Source organism: Calidris pugnax, unplaced genomic scaffold (assembly GCF_001431845.1).
Source record: "Calidris pugnax isolate Ruff unplaced genomic scaffold, ASM143184v1 scaffold41, whole genome shotgun sequence".
In the NCBI taxonomy this organism is placed as follows: domain Eukaryota; kingdom Metazoa; phylum Chordata; class Aves; order Charadriiformes; family Scolopacidae; genus Calidris; species Calidris pugnax.
This window is the reverse complement of record NW_015094509.1, coordinates 26,687,680-26,702,699: the sequence shown is the minus strand read 5'-3', so window position 1 is coordinate 26,702,699 and position 15,020 is coordinate 26,687,680. Positions and strand designations below refer to the sequence as shown.

At 44.8% G+C, this 15,020-nt stretch overlaps 1 protein-coding gene across 4 annotated transcripts in view; it reads left to right on the top strand.

Annotated features, from left to right (window-relative positions):
* TRAPPC9 (trafficking protein particle complex 9) overlaps positions 1 to 6,377 on the top strand; it is a 494,648-nt gene extending 488,271 nt beyond the window's left edge. For all 4 annotated transcript variants that reach the window (XM_014965614.1, XM_014965611.1, XM_014965613.1 and 1 more), the window contains one exon: positions 3,165 to 6,377. In XM_014965614.1, the coding sequence (XP_014821100.1) occupies positions 3,165 to 3,341 (177 nt within the window). In that variant the 3' untranslated portion in view covers positions 3,342 to 6,377. The remainder of the gene's footprint in view (positions 1 to 3,164) is intronic.
* Positions 6,378 to 15,020: the final 8,643 nt, after the last annotated feature.

The window sequence follows — 15,020 nt, the reverse complement described above, 5'->3', positions numbered from 1 at the left end:
CTGTCCGAGTAGACCCTTTTGTGTTTGCTCCACTGGCTGCATTGACTGGATGTCTTCTTACTGCAGTAGGAGCTTGGATACCTACATCAAAATGTAGATGTTTTAACCTCAAAATTAGTTCTGTGCCTGGTATACCAATTAGGTTGGATCTGGCCATCTACTGACCTGACTGCTGCTGCTGTACTTGTGGTCTTCTGAGAATGTTTGTAGGCAGCCTCCTTGGAGAGGCAGCCTTCCTTTCCAAAGTTAGTTACTATTTTGGAAAAAAACTTCTTGTACCTTCTGCAGAGCACTTGCATCTCAACAGTGCAAAGGTTTTAAGTTACTTTTGCTTCCCTGTTTTTTCCCCAAACCACAACTGTTGGTTAGAGTACTGATTGTACAAGTGGATAGTCCCCAAACCATGAACATCGTCGTCAGGTCTGTGCATACTGCACACAGGGAGATGGGCTGCAGGCAGAACTGGACACATACCACTGCCTGCCTCGCTGGTCCATTCTCACTTCTGATGAAGAAACTGATGGTGCAGAGACTTTTGTTGTGAAGACAGGAGGAATGACAAACCACTTAGGCAAAACTTCAAATGAGTGAAAAGACTGTGTTTAGGCTGATGTGCCTGAAGCCACCTTCCTGCTTGTCAAGGGCTCTGATCACTGCTGTTACAGATATTTCTTCATGGTGCACCTGCATTCAGGAAGAATTCTTTACTGTGAGGGAGGTGAGAACAGGTTGCCTAGAGAAGTTGTGGAGGCCCCATTGCTGGAGGTGTTCAAGACCAGGCTGGATGGGGTTTTGAGCAACCTGGTCTGGTGGGAGGTGTCCCTGCCCATGGCAGGGGGTGGAACTTGATGATCTTTAGGTTCCCTTCCAACCTAAACCATTCTATGATTCTACAATTAGGAAAAATGGATTGGGAGTTTGTAAAAGGTACGGGTCCTGAGGAGGGTTCCTTTGCTGTTTACCTTCACCCGCTGCTGACATTAGTGCCTGCCTCTGTCCTCCTCTGGATGGAAGTCCATTTCAGTTCCAGTGAGGCGGAAATAAGGCAGACAGCCCCAGGAGGAGGGGAAGGAAGCAGGAGGGGAGACTGTTTTTGATGTTGTTCTGCATGTCCAGACGCAATGCCAGAGGGCAAGAACTTGTACCCAGCACGGAGGGGAGATGCCAAGGACAAGGGTCAGGAGAACAGCTGTGGCTGCTCTGATCACTCACGTGGATGATACGATGCTGACACAAGTTTGCTGTAGGTCAGCAAAAGTGCTCAGCACCAAAGGCAAAGGGAGCCTGGGCTCCGCCAGCTCTGATGGGGTTGCTGCCTGCGAAAAGACAGGCCTGTGTGCAGGAGCAGCAGCTCAGACAGGTTCAGCAAAGAAGCCTGATACCTCAGGGGACTGTACAAGGTGCAGGTCTGCTGGCTAAAGGACCCAGCAAAGGGTCCTCTAAGATCCAAAAAAACCCAGAATAGGAGAAAACAGAAACAAACAGCTCCTTCCCCTCACACCTGAAAGCTACAGAAAACCTTCCTCACCGGAGGTGGTGGCAGACAATTTTCAGCATATGCTCAACAGGCTGAGAGAGCTGGGGTTGTTCAGCCTGGACAAGAGAAGGCTCTGGGGAGAACTTATAGCAGCCTTCCAGTACTTAAAGGGGACCTACAAGAAAGATGGAGAGGGTCTTCTTACAAGGGCATGTAGTGATAGTATGAGGGATAATGGCTTCAAACTGAAAGAGGGGAGATTTAGATTAGATGTCAGGATGGATGAGTGGATGAGAATCCTGATAACCCATCTTGGAGCCTTAGCCTCATCCCTTCACAGTTCCAGGTGGTAATGTCTCATCAGTTCCCAGTAATGTCCCTCGCAAAGATTTTCTCCCCCTGAACCCAGTCCAATTCACTGCATCCAGACAGCTCAGTGCTTCTGGATCCAACACCAGAATTTCTGTTGTGGTTGGGCTTGGTGGTCTTGGCATGGCTGACCAGTGGTATGTCATGCTGTCATTTGTAATCAATGCTGTACTCTGCAACACGATAGACACTGAGGTGTTTGGAGATGACCAAAGAAAGCCCATTACTAATGAGTATTCAAGTAAAAAATAAAAAAATATGGACATAGCCATAGCTGTGGGATGAGCCCATGATATATCTTGAGCTGATGGTTTCAGGGTCTAGAGAGCAGAAGGAACTGGTAAGATGGTCTTGGCTGAGGGAAGACCAATCGTGAGGAGCGTCAGGTGCCCTTTATTGGGTCTTTTCTGCTGGGGTAAAGTTGCCTTTTCACTTTTTTTTAAGTAATTCTATCCAATGGAATGGCTTTTGTGCTGATTCCATGTTTTGCATCTGCAGCAACTTTAACCCAGTTCTAGGCAGCCTGAAACTGGATCGAACATCTGGTGGAAGCAGATATTAATTCAAACATTATCACATGCTAAACAGTTATGGGACTGTTAAAGTTAGAAATTACTTCAGTGTCTTGCTCAAGTGATGGATTGGGATATATTATTTGTTGTAAAGATATGGATTGTGAATGGTTTTGTGATGAAGGGAATTATATAAATGTAGAAACAGTGTGAACTCTGTATGTAATTTCGACGAGTTAAATCAGGGTGTCTACTTTTTTTGTGTGATGTTTCTTGCTAAACTGAATTATTTCAATGGTAGTGAATATTGAAGATTCCTGATTAGAATTTGCAGTCGGATTGTGTCTGAATAACAAGTGAGGATGAATTTAGTTACTGCTCAGTTGTCAAATGGAGTTTAACCATGTGCTTAACATGAGCTCAGAGCCATGATTTAGACCTTTAATATAGATGTTGGTAATTGCAGTCTGAGAAAAGATGTTCCTGGATATTCAGGATCTTTTGGGGGATTTCCATCTTAAATCAACTCTGTTCTGGAGTCGGTGAATCCTGAAGATCTGTATTCTGGTTTGAGCTGTGCCACAACTTTGCTGCATAAGAGTAATACAGGGTTTGATTTTCAATGCTCCAGTTTTACCATTGCTAGAATAGGGACGAGATCTTTACTCCTTTTTGTGTGAAGGCAATATTGAGAAGTGAACCTAGAGTACTTTGAGATCATTTGAAGGAGCTACTGAGCCGCAAAGTGCAATTATTTTGTTTTGTTGCTGGTTTAATTGCACTGATTTTGACGTTCTCTTTTCCAGGTGAAGCCGACCAAAGACTCTGTGTACTTTGGAGCACTTCTCATTCTCTACACGGGAGATTTCTACCTGAATATCAAATTCCACGAAGACAACTGCAGCAGGGAGCTGCCTCTCTCCTGGTTCTGCCTTCCCAGCGTCCACATCCGTGCTATGGAGCCCGTGGTCCAAACTAACTAAGCTGTAAACGTACTGTGTGCTGTTTGATTCACCACAGCGCGCAGAAATGCTTGGCACATCCTCTGCTTGACCCCAGCTTGTTTCTGTCCAACCCCAGGCCACAGTCCCTACTTTGGAGGAACAGCTGAACACTTTCTGAATTGGCTGATAGTCATCTGGGCAGCTGCCTTAGCTAATTTCAGAGAGAGAGAGAGAGAGATTATAACTACGCTAGAGTTTTTCCTCTGTTTCCAAAAAGCCTTTGAAACTGCTAATACATGCATTATACTTTCATATATTCTCTTGATATCAGTGGGTTTCAAAGAGTCTTGAGGGCTGAATTTAACCATATGTTTGAAAGTCTCAATTCCAACTTTAATAATCCCGTTTTAGCATTTTTCAACAAGAGTTGCGTATCTGTGTGAAATTCCTCCTGGCTTACGCTGGGCCCATTGTATGTACCCTTGAAATGCACTTCTCTCTCAGGCTTGTTCCCAGGCTTGTTCTCCCTCACTTGTTTGCTGAGTATTTGGTGTCTTTGGTAGTAAATAGCAGTAGTGATGCGTTTTCCTGCGTTTCTGTAATAATAGCAAATGTGCCTCCGGTTATTCTCTTCCTCCCCTGAGCCCAGTGTCACTTGCTCCTGGTAAAGTCACTGTCTCTAGTTTGGTAGATCTGTGAATAAGAAATGAAAGATGGCAATGAAGAGCTAAAGAGTTTTGTCCTTGAGAAAGGAAATAAGCCAACTTTTGGGTTGCCTAGGGCTTGCCTGTGAATTTGGGTTTTCACAGTTCTGTTTTATACAATCACAGTCGCTTGAAACGTTTGCAGACACTTAAAGAGCCACCAGAATTAATCAGCTGGTCATTAATACCACTTTGCATGAGTTTTTGCAAACTCTCCTGATCAGATTTTTTCATGCTAATAGACTGGGCTTGATTATGTGGTTGTTTTTTTCCTTTTTTTTTTTTTTTTAGAATGATTAAGTTTAATTATCAGGCAATTAAGGCCATGGGATTCCTGACCATAAAAGTTGATGAATGTACTGAAAAATTAGCCTGTTGTCTTTCAGAATAATGTTTTTGTATAAAGAGTCCCGCATTTACCCCATGTAAAGCAGGGAGATGTCTTAGCTCTATGATTAATATGCTAATTCATGGACCATATGTTTCAAACCTGTCTCAGTCTTTTCTAAAATTTACAGCCTGCAGCTCTTAAATTTGGTGGTAGTCTACTTTTGGGAGTGGGTACACCAAGATGCAGCAGGGGGGCTCCAGTGAGCTCTGTATGTGCTAAACCTACACAGGTTTTGCAGATTTTTTTGTTTGTTTAGGCTCCATCCCAATGTGGGCACCACTTCATGCCTGACCTGGTCCATCCTGCTCATGCTGTGGAGCACTAGCCCAGATTGCTCATTCTGGCTCTCTGCACCATGTCTAGTTGTGCTTTTAGATGTGACTGTTTTTGTTTTTTTTTTCCATAGGAATGACACTGCTCAAAACTCAATTCGTTGTGTGTTTGCAAAATGACTGGAATGTATTCATCCTAAACATATTTGTAATTCGATGGAACTATAGCTATAGCACTTTAGCTGTATTTCCAGTGTGTGCGGGGTATTATTTCTAAAAAATCTGTATTGTGGCAATGTTATCAGTGTTTGCTCTTGAGCTGTGGCTCTGTGCACAGCTTTGAATGCCAGGGTGGATGTCTTTGGTCTTAAACTGATGGAAATGTGAGAGGGGCTGAAGACTTGGGGTGATGTACTGCTCTGGCAGCTGCCAGCATGCAATGTCCAGGAAGAAAACTCTTCCTTAGACTTGCACGGTGGTTCTGGGCCAGAGGCACCCATGGAAAGAGGGTCCAAGCGGCTGAGCTGGGCATGTTTTATGAGTTAGTGAAGCTTGCTTGACCAGTTTGTGCCATGAGGCTGAGTTCTCTGTCTCTACGTAGGCATATACACACAAAAATAAGATCCCGGGAGAGCAGGAATTAGACCAGTTAATCTTCTCCATAAAAGCTTGCTTTTGACATGTGTCTCTGTGCTATGTTACACAACACTGTTTCAGCGAAATCCAAATTGGGTTTTATTCAGTATTCCCAGCAGGTAATCTGCAGATGCTAGGAATACAGCTAAGGCTTTGTAAGGACCACGTTGCATTTGAAACAAAAATATTGTGAAGCAGACGCTGTTGCAGTCAGGATGCTTCAGCTTACCCAGCTAAGGAATTGTTTCCTAGTTTATTTTTGAGTCTGTTCTTTGAGAACAGAGGATATTGTTCTCTGAAGCCTATACTGGGATGCAACACTCCTGTGCCCTTGCAAAGGATCCTGATCCCCAGTCTGCTGACGCTCTTGGAATGGGAACAGGTTTTATTAGAACTAGAGCAAGCTGCGTATTTCCAATATGCCATTATAAATCTGCCATATGTGCTCATAAATATAAGTTCTTATGTGTGAGCTGACCCTTAATGTTCTATCTGTTCATTTTTTTGTAGACCACTCTGCCCCTTGTCAACTTTGATGCTTAGTTGCTTTTGGCGTTTATGATATCTTTCCCAATTTTCTCACACTTCTACTTGTCTTGGTGAGAGAGATGAAGCACAAGAAATTCTTCCTTCGGGGTATCATTTGTGATTTGTCCAGAAGGAGAATATTTAAGTTTCAGCATGATTTGGAAAAGGTACTTGAAATGAGAATACTGCATCGGTTTGGGTTTTCTTTTTTAATGCAAGTTTTGGGATTGCTGTCAGGATTGGTCTTTGCAGTGACTGAAAAAAGGATGATACTTTTGTGTTCTGCTCTCCTTTTCTGGAAGTGAAAACTTGCTTTTATTCTCCAAACCACCTAGCTATTATTTTGAACATGTTGAGCCAAACTGCGCATTGTTAAACAGATGTAAATCTGATATGATCCCACTTGGTTGAATTAAATCATGCCTAATTTAAATCACCATTGCTGAGAGCAGACGTTGGTCCAATATATGTATGCATTGGGGAAGCCTAAGTTGTGTAAATTTAACTGTCTGAATAAACACTTATCTTGTGTTATTTACACCTCTGCCTGTCTCTTCTGTCTATAATTCTTGGTGATGTTCTTGTGTGTGTTCTGCTGGTAATAATAACGTATCTCTTGATGCTGCATTCTGTGGCTGAAAGAATGTATTTGACCCTGGAACTGAAATTTCAGCTTCACTCAAACTTTCTCTTCCTAGATGAAGTCAGAGCTGATGAAAGATGTATGCTCCATCATGTGGCTCCCGTGTCAGTGTCTATTAACTGTCAGCTGAGGGGAGAGAGATACACTCATGTGAAAGGTTATTTATGCCTTAATATCCTAATACTGACATTGAGTATGGTCAGATACTGGCACAGGTTGCCCAGAGAAGTGGTATGTTTCCATCCCTGGAAACATTCAAGGTCAGGCTGGATGGGGCTCTGAGCAACCTGATCTAGTTGAAGAGGTCCTTGCTCATGGCAGGGGGATTGGACTAGGTGACCTCTAAAGGTCCTTTCCAACCCAAACCATTCTGTGACACTATGATCCTTTCCATCCTCTACAGAAACAGCTCAAAGACTGGAAGGAGGAGCACTTATGGAGGTGGTATGTCTGGGAAGATGGATTGGAAGCATTTGTTTGTGTGCACCATCTGATGTGCAACCCTCTTTGAGCTCCTTCTCTCAAACAGTTCTGAGGCTCCTGTGTTTGGCTTCCCCATCTAGAAGCTCTCAATCTTTCCTTAGTGAGAGCCAACTGCACTATCCCTTCCTTGGATCCTCTGGCTCTCTTCCTGGGTGTGGGCACTTTTTCTCTCACTGAAATGGCACTGTGCATCCATCCTACGTCCACTGCACGCACTGGAACGGTGCTGTCTGCCAGCTCCACAGGATGTTAAGCAAACCATCTACAGCTCTGGGCTTGCAGTTCAGCTGCTTGGGCACAGCTGGGATTTGAAGGCTACAGGTAGGGTTTGAAGGCTACAGGTAAGTGCTTTGCAGAGGTTTGTACACACTAATGCTCTTTTCTTAACACAGAAGACATGTGGATGTGGACAGTTTTCATGTTCAGTGTTCAAAGAAACGTGTTTACTTCTGCAGGTTGAACCATTCTGGGGCTTAGGTCAGGGTCCTTGTCCAGCATCTTTCTATTTTAGCTGTTGGTTTCTCCTGTCTCTTTTTCATCTCATTCTTCCCACCAATTCTTCCACTTACTGCTTTTCTGTTTTTCTTTGGTTGGTTCCAACAGAAAGGATCGACATGTCCCTCTCTTTTTCTGTGTCATTCCTCTGCATCTCAATAAGAGCCCTCCTAACACTTCGGTCACCTACTGGGGAAAAAAAAATGCTTCAAATCCTATTTCAGTTGTTAATCTGGAGTTTGGTTCTCATATCCTCTCTTAACAGCATCTTGAGATGTTTCATTTGAATGGGACCTTGTCTATTTTGTTACCATCTGGTGTTGCTTGTTGGAGTGATATTTGGGCTACTACATTCATGATGCATCAATTCCATAACACCAACGGGACTTGTGCTGTGTGTAAATGACGTAATTTAACATACATTGATTACTTATTGTCCCTGTGTTCCTGATTCAGCAAGGTATCTAAGCATGTGCCTATTGTTAAGCACATTAATGGACTCACTGATTACAGCTAATTCATTCACAGATCTGCCTGGGGAACTTGCCAAACCTGTGTCCAGATGCACAATCTGCATCTGAACTCACAAATTTGAGATTGAGGCCCCTGTTCCATTACGCTGCATTGGCCATCTTATTCTTGGGTCACCACTGGCTCCCAAGAACCCTGAGGAGAAGATAGCTCATCAAAATCGGCCACTGTCATTTTAATACATGAGGAATAGATACGTAAGAGGTCCCTTCCAACCATGGTGATTCTGTGATTCTGTAAAACAAGTCTGGGAGTGCAGAAGATCCTTCCAGGCCAGTATGTCCTCAGTGTATATCAACCACGGTAATGAACCTTGGAGGCATAAATCATATGAATAGACTTGGGAAATCAGGTTATACCCAAAGGCTGTGCCCAGTAACTATGTAAGGAATGAGACAGTGCTCATCTTCCAAGGGTTCTTCCTCTAAGGGCTGGTACCAGCACAGGCTGCACCAACGTCCTCTCAGCCTCCCCATCTCCACATCCATAGGGAATCTCCCCTGGAGCTGTCAAGAAATTACTTGGCATAAGGGAAGGCATATGTTAACGATGAGGAAGCACAGCAGCACTTTTGTGATGAGGGAGCACTGGATCCTCTGAAGAGAAGAATTCGTTACAGCCCAATGTACTTTGGTATCATGACTGAAGAAGGGCGATTTCAGCCCCTTTTCAGCGTGTGTTCAGTTTGAACAAAACAACGTAGACACTGCCAGAAGGAAATCGGGCCAACTATTGAAACGATTTAACAATGAGCATCTTGTTAATGGCTATGAGGATGTCATCACTAATCTGTGTCAGAAACAGGGCCCTTTGCTATCCAAAGTCTTACAGAGCGGTCCAGGTTGATGGCTGACGTGATGCCATGGTCCAGTTCAGGCATCCACCTACCACCTCCTTTCCCAACAGCTCAAATTTGGAGCGCAGATGCCATTCCCTCCCCATCCCTTTGCCTGATTCACCTCTTCACATGGCCCCACCAGGCTGAAACTATGCAATGAGTTTGGCTTGAAAAAAGGAAAAGAAAAGGCAGGGAAGTGTTTTCTTTTATAGAATCATAGAATGGTTAGAGTTGGGAGGCACCTCAAAGATCATCTAGTTCCAACCCCCCTGCCACAGGCAAGGACACTTCCCACTAGACCAGGTTGCTCAAACATCTCCAGGGATGGGGCCTCCACAGCTTCTCTGGGCAACCTGTTCTAGTGTCTCACCACCCTCAGAGTAAATAATTTCTTCCTAATATCTGATCTTACCTTCTTTCAGTTCCGTGTGTGTACACACGTGTTATCGACGTGCAGCTCCATCACTGCACAGACTTCTGAAGCCTGCGAGATCACAGCACCCCTCCCAGACACATTTTCAGTGCTCTTGAGGGTGTGATAAATAAGTGGGGGGGGGGCGGGTAGAGGAGGTAGAAATGTGGAGAGAAATGGTGAAACTCGGCAAGGTGCCCAAAGTTAACTGAGATGAATCAAGGCCAAGTGGGTTATGTAACTGCCACGACATTAAAAATAGGTTACGCTGTATATTAAGATTTCATTTATAAATTGTTTATAAAGCATTTATAAATGTTAGATGCGGTAAACACGTTATGCACACAAATACTTCGTGTTCCAACGTTATCGATGGCTGTATATACAGCAGCTGCAGGTATTATAGATGATTAAGTCACAGCTCTAGAGACGAACAGTTCAATAGCAATATACAATAAATGATTCATCAATCACTTAAACATGTATTAAGCATTTATGTCTTCTTTATAAATGGAACCTTAATATGAAGTGTGACCTTAAGAAGTGTGAAACGGGGAACTTTTCCTCTTTCATCTTTTTTTTTTTTTTTTTTTTTAAAAAAAAATTAACAAACCTCAAATAACCCCTTTTCTGGTTTGGTGTTAACATGAAAGAAACGATATCTGACCACCCGCACTGACTCACTGTTTCTAAGAGGTGACTTTTTCTTTTTATTCTTTTTTTTTTTTTTTTTTTCTAAAAAAAAATTAAATACCTCTCAAATCACCAGTTTAATAATGATTGTGCTTTCCCTCACCTCTGGCTTGAGAGAGGCCACAGGCTCCTGAGAATCAGAAAGGTTCATGGAGCAAGTGCAGCATTTGGATATGCTCCCCTCAGCCTGCAAATATGTTTTGTGTCAGTTGAGGGTATGAGCTCCAGGGGTGCAGAAGGATGTTACCCCAGAAGGACGTCACCTTGCCAGCCTTTGGCCTTGCTCAGCTGGATGTCTGCAGATCCCTGGAGCAAAGGTAACGTGACTATAAAGTAAGTAAAGAGCAGAGCAGAAGAGCCATGAAATAAGACTTGAACGGGATAATTTCATTCATTGAATAAACCCTGCAGCCAGGTCTGTGGACGTTTGCTTGCATGGAAGATGCCACCAGAGAAGATGCCACCATTGCAGACCCCCAGCACAAGGTAGACCAGGTAAGGGGTTTCTTCTTCCCTACTATGGCACCTGCAATGTTAAAAAAAAACCTGGAGGAAGGTGTAATGGTGTAAAGCCTGTCCATCCCATCCCATTTCTCACTCCCTTGGAGAGCTGAGCCCCTCGAGAGACTGTTTTATTAGTCAAAGAGATCCAAGATAGTCCTGTCTTTCCACACTTGGCTGAAATCCTGGCCAGGGCTCTGTCTTTACAAGTCTCTTGAGGAGGGACCTGGCCCAGGTCTGTAATATTTGAATTGTATATAGATATTAGCCACTTCCTCCATGTGGCATCAGAACAAAGCCTTTGGATTAATGAGCATTTAAAATTAGCACAAATCTAAGACAAAATATATGCAGATGCTTTGGGATATTATTTTTCAATACAAATATTGAGTAAACCTACCAGATTTTCCCTTTGGCGTTGCTCTCCAAATGTTGCTGCTGGTGGTTTAAATATAAATCATGTTCTTTAAAGCTTGTGGTCAGTCCATATTGGGGGCTTGAGGTCACACAAACTCTGTTGGGAGAAACAACAGGAGGGATCAGAGATGTTATTAACACAAGCCTCTATATTTAAAACCACTGCATATGAACAGGAGCCCTGTGATGAGCTGCTGTGATTTACAGGGCAGTCATCTGTGCTCCCCAGGAAATCCATGGGGAAAAAGGGGCTTTGTGAGGTAGGAATCCAGCCATCTTTAAGCAAATACCCTCCCTGCAATCAGAAAAGTCATGTTTCCTACCCAAAAATGCCTATTTTTTTTGCCAGAGGCCGAGGTGATTAGCTGAGCTGGAGATACCAACTTACCAAACCGCTGCATTTGGGTGAGATAAATCTCCCTGCCCCACCCCATCAAATGTGGATGAAGTTAGCTAATGTGTTTAAAATTTTAAAAGGGCCCAGGGAGACACCTCTGCACGCAAACATCTCGTTTCTGTGGAGGTGGGCTGGAGCAGAGCCCTTTCCCTCCCCATCCAGGGTACAGTTCCATGGGGACTAGGTTCATACTTGGGCTCTTCAGCGCTGCTGTACTACAGATACCAGGACTGTGGCTCATTCCCAGTATTTTTCCTTTTCTCTGTGCACACCATCAGCCAGGTGTGCAGTGACCTTCCGGGCGAGCAGGACATCACGCGGTGTGTCAGCGAGGAGCCACGTGATGGGGAAAATACAGATCTCCTGGGGACCACCCGTGTACAACGTCCAGGGGAAGGGGGAAACCTGCTGCAGCTTTATCTTGGCTTTCTGCAAACCTGCTCTGATGGGACCCTCGGCTGAGAGGCGTTTTGAGCTGTTCACGGTCATATTTTCCTGCTCTCTTTGCCCCTTGCTGCGCTGTAGATAAGGCGGGGGTGTTTTGGCAGCTGGGAGGGGATGCTCTATCTGTTTGCACATATAGGATGCTAATGGAAATGTGCCACCCATCGCCGTTACGGGGGTTTAGCTCGCCTCTGCTTATCGTGCTGGGGACATGGGCTGGGTCTTTTGGTGGCAATGCAAAGAGCAATGATGCCAGGCATAGACCAGGCAGGTATCTGCATTCAAAAATGAAAAAGCCCCTGTACCAGCCTTGCTTCCACTTTGTTGTAAGGCTCGGATCTAAACTTCCTTTTCCCCCCTGCCTCTTTAGTTTTTAAATATCCAGGATTTTTCTTTTTTTCTGGCATCAGATTTATATATTTTGTAATCCCTCACTCTTCTTTTGGTCACTTTTCTGCAACTAGACCATACCATTTTGTCCAGTTTGACCTAATCCTCTGTTTCTGGGTTTGGAGCTGTCAGAGTGGGTCTGTGCCATGGGTGAAATCCTCCTCTCTGTTTTCAAGTGCATCCTTTACCTGCTCAAGCCTTGCCCACCTCCTGCCCTGCTCTGCTGCCTGCCGTATTTCAAGGTCAGGGACTGGTGGGAGAAGAAGAGCCCTGCCTGGCTGGGCTCTCCCTTCAGACCTGGCACACGTGGTTTGAATTATCCCATGATACTGTTGTCCCCTCTTCCCTTATTTATCAGTCCTCTGCTGGCTCCCAACCAACATCTGGGCAAGACCCTGGTTCTGGCAACCTCGATGCACTGGAGAGGAGGAAAGGAGATTTAGTATCACCTTACTATCTCCTGCAAAATCCGTGTTTTGTTGCTTAGTGACAACATCTTTATACGCAGTCCCAGTGCTACGTGTGAAATCCTGAATGCGAAGCTCTGCCGTGCGGTAAGAAGTTAAGTTTTGCTAAATACCACATCTCCTGGCTCGGCAGTTTGACCCCCAGCTCCTCTTCCAAACACTGCAGGGCACATCAGAACCTCACACTGCAGCTTGGCACAGGATGCCCCAGCTCCGTGGCAGTGTGGTGGCTTGCTGAAGTACTGATGGTGATTTTGGCCTCTCTGTGGTACTTGGGACATCCCAAACATTCCTGGTGTCCAGGAGGGTGGAATCTGAGGGCAGATTCAGACTGCTTAGGAGGATAACGTTCATCAGACTGTGCTGCAGAGCCCAGGAGTTTGAGGTGGCTGCCTCACACGTGTAGACATGGCCTCGCTTAGCTCAACCCAAAGTTTACTTTTACTCCACAATCTTTCCCAGGAGGAAACACTTCAGCAGCTCTATTTCTCACTTCAACCTGAAGATATAAACACTACTACTAACTGTTTTCAAGCCTCTGTCTTGGTGATACTATAATTCTCAGCAAGAGAGGAGGCCCTGGAGCTACAGGAGGCAGTCCGACCTTGCAGTGACAGCCACAGTGTGTACCAACACCAACAACTTAAGAAAGGCAGCATTTTGCCCAGCCACCATGCCCTTCCTTCAGCTTGGGAACCTTGTACACCTTGTGCTTGTGGGTCCGACAAAAGCGATGTAGAATAGTGTGGAGTGGAATGGAATGGAATAGAATGGAATAGATTTCAGTTGGAAGGGACCTACAATGATCATCAGTCCAACTGCCTGACACCTTCAGGGCTGACCAAAAGTCAGAGCATGTTATTGAGGTGATTATCCAAATGCCTCTTAAACACCGACAAGCATCGGACATCAACCACCTCTCTAGGAAGCCTGTTTCAGTGTTTGACTACCCTTTCAGTAAAAAAATTTCCACCCCTCCCCTCCCAAAACTGAGTAATGGGAGTTGGCAACAATCAATGAATCTGTATCAGGTCACCATCTCCATAAGCAGACGGTGGCAGAGAAGAGGAGAGGGTTTTCTGTGCCTCCTCAGCATCTCCTCTCTGGTAGGAACAATTAGTGGCTGCACCTTTGTGGATCCAACAAAGTGAAGCTGGGAGACACTGATCTGGCCTCTACCTTGTTACCAGTAACAGGATGTGTGAGATAGATAAACCAAAACCAAAAGAGTAGCAAAATCCCCCTGCTGTATCAGAGAGGAGAGCTCAGGGGTGGATGCTTGGTTCAAATGAAATGAAGCGGCTGCTGTATGAAAATACATATTCAATGAGCTACCTGTGACTGACAGTGCCCCAAATGTATTTTGGATGGTCTGCCTTGCTGGTAAACTCTGCCTAATCCACTCTGGGGACTGAAGTGGTTGCAGCAGCCTTGGCTACACCAACTCAATATTCCATTTTTGTCTTGTTTGATACCGTTTCGTACGAGGCGGCACGCTCTCAGCTGAAAGCTGCATTGCTATTCTTATAACAAAAGAAAGATCTCCTCTTGTGTTAGGTGAAGCCTCCATTTGCATTAAGAATGCCCAGGGGATGTGGATACATGAACACGCTTTATCCGAGGGAAATGTTGAGCAGGGTTCCTGGTAAGCCCCAGCTCATCTGACTCAGAAAAGGAAAAATTAAAAAAAAAAAAAACAAGTCAGGGTTGTAGCAACACAGTCGACCTGTGGTTTTTTTTTATCTGCCATGCTGGGCAGCAAACCCGCACCTGCGATGGTGCACAGGAGGGCTGTAACAGCCAGAACATGCCTCTGGAATGGATTTAGAGATAATAAGAAATCATCTTAATGTGACTGTTGAATGTACAAGGGATCTGGTAATAGTTATCACAGGTACACTTTCATTAACTCCCTTTAATTTAAAAGCTCAGTGTTTGCAGCAATCTTTTACAGGACAGAAAAAGTCAAATCAAATAGAAAAAAAATCTTGCTGAAGTGTGTTCCTGCTGCTTCCCCCAGGAGCTTTATAGCACAGCCTGAAATCTGCCTGCAGTGATCCCTCCAGGCAGGTCCCATAGGCTTTCCATGGGCCAGGTGGGCACTGCCAGTCCTGGGGTGCCACCGAAAGCCCCTCTTTTCATCCATCACCCCCTTATCTCTTTACAGCAGGGACTCACGCTCCCTGCGTCCAAACAGGGCTTGGGTGGGACCTTTCCAGTGAGTGAAGCACAAGTGACAGCACCAACCACGTCACCTTTTCCCCATGCTCCAGGTGAGATAACGAGCATGGTCCAGGCTGGCGGCAATAGTGTTCCTCCACCCAGGAATAACCAGTGTTCATACCTACTGGGGGAAAAAGAAAAGAAAAAAGCTGGTTCAATACCCAGACCCTTTGTGGTTCTGTGACAAAAAACCTAAATTATATAATCTGGATGCAACGTAACTCTGCTAATACCAAATACATTAGCACACAAA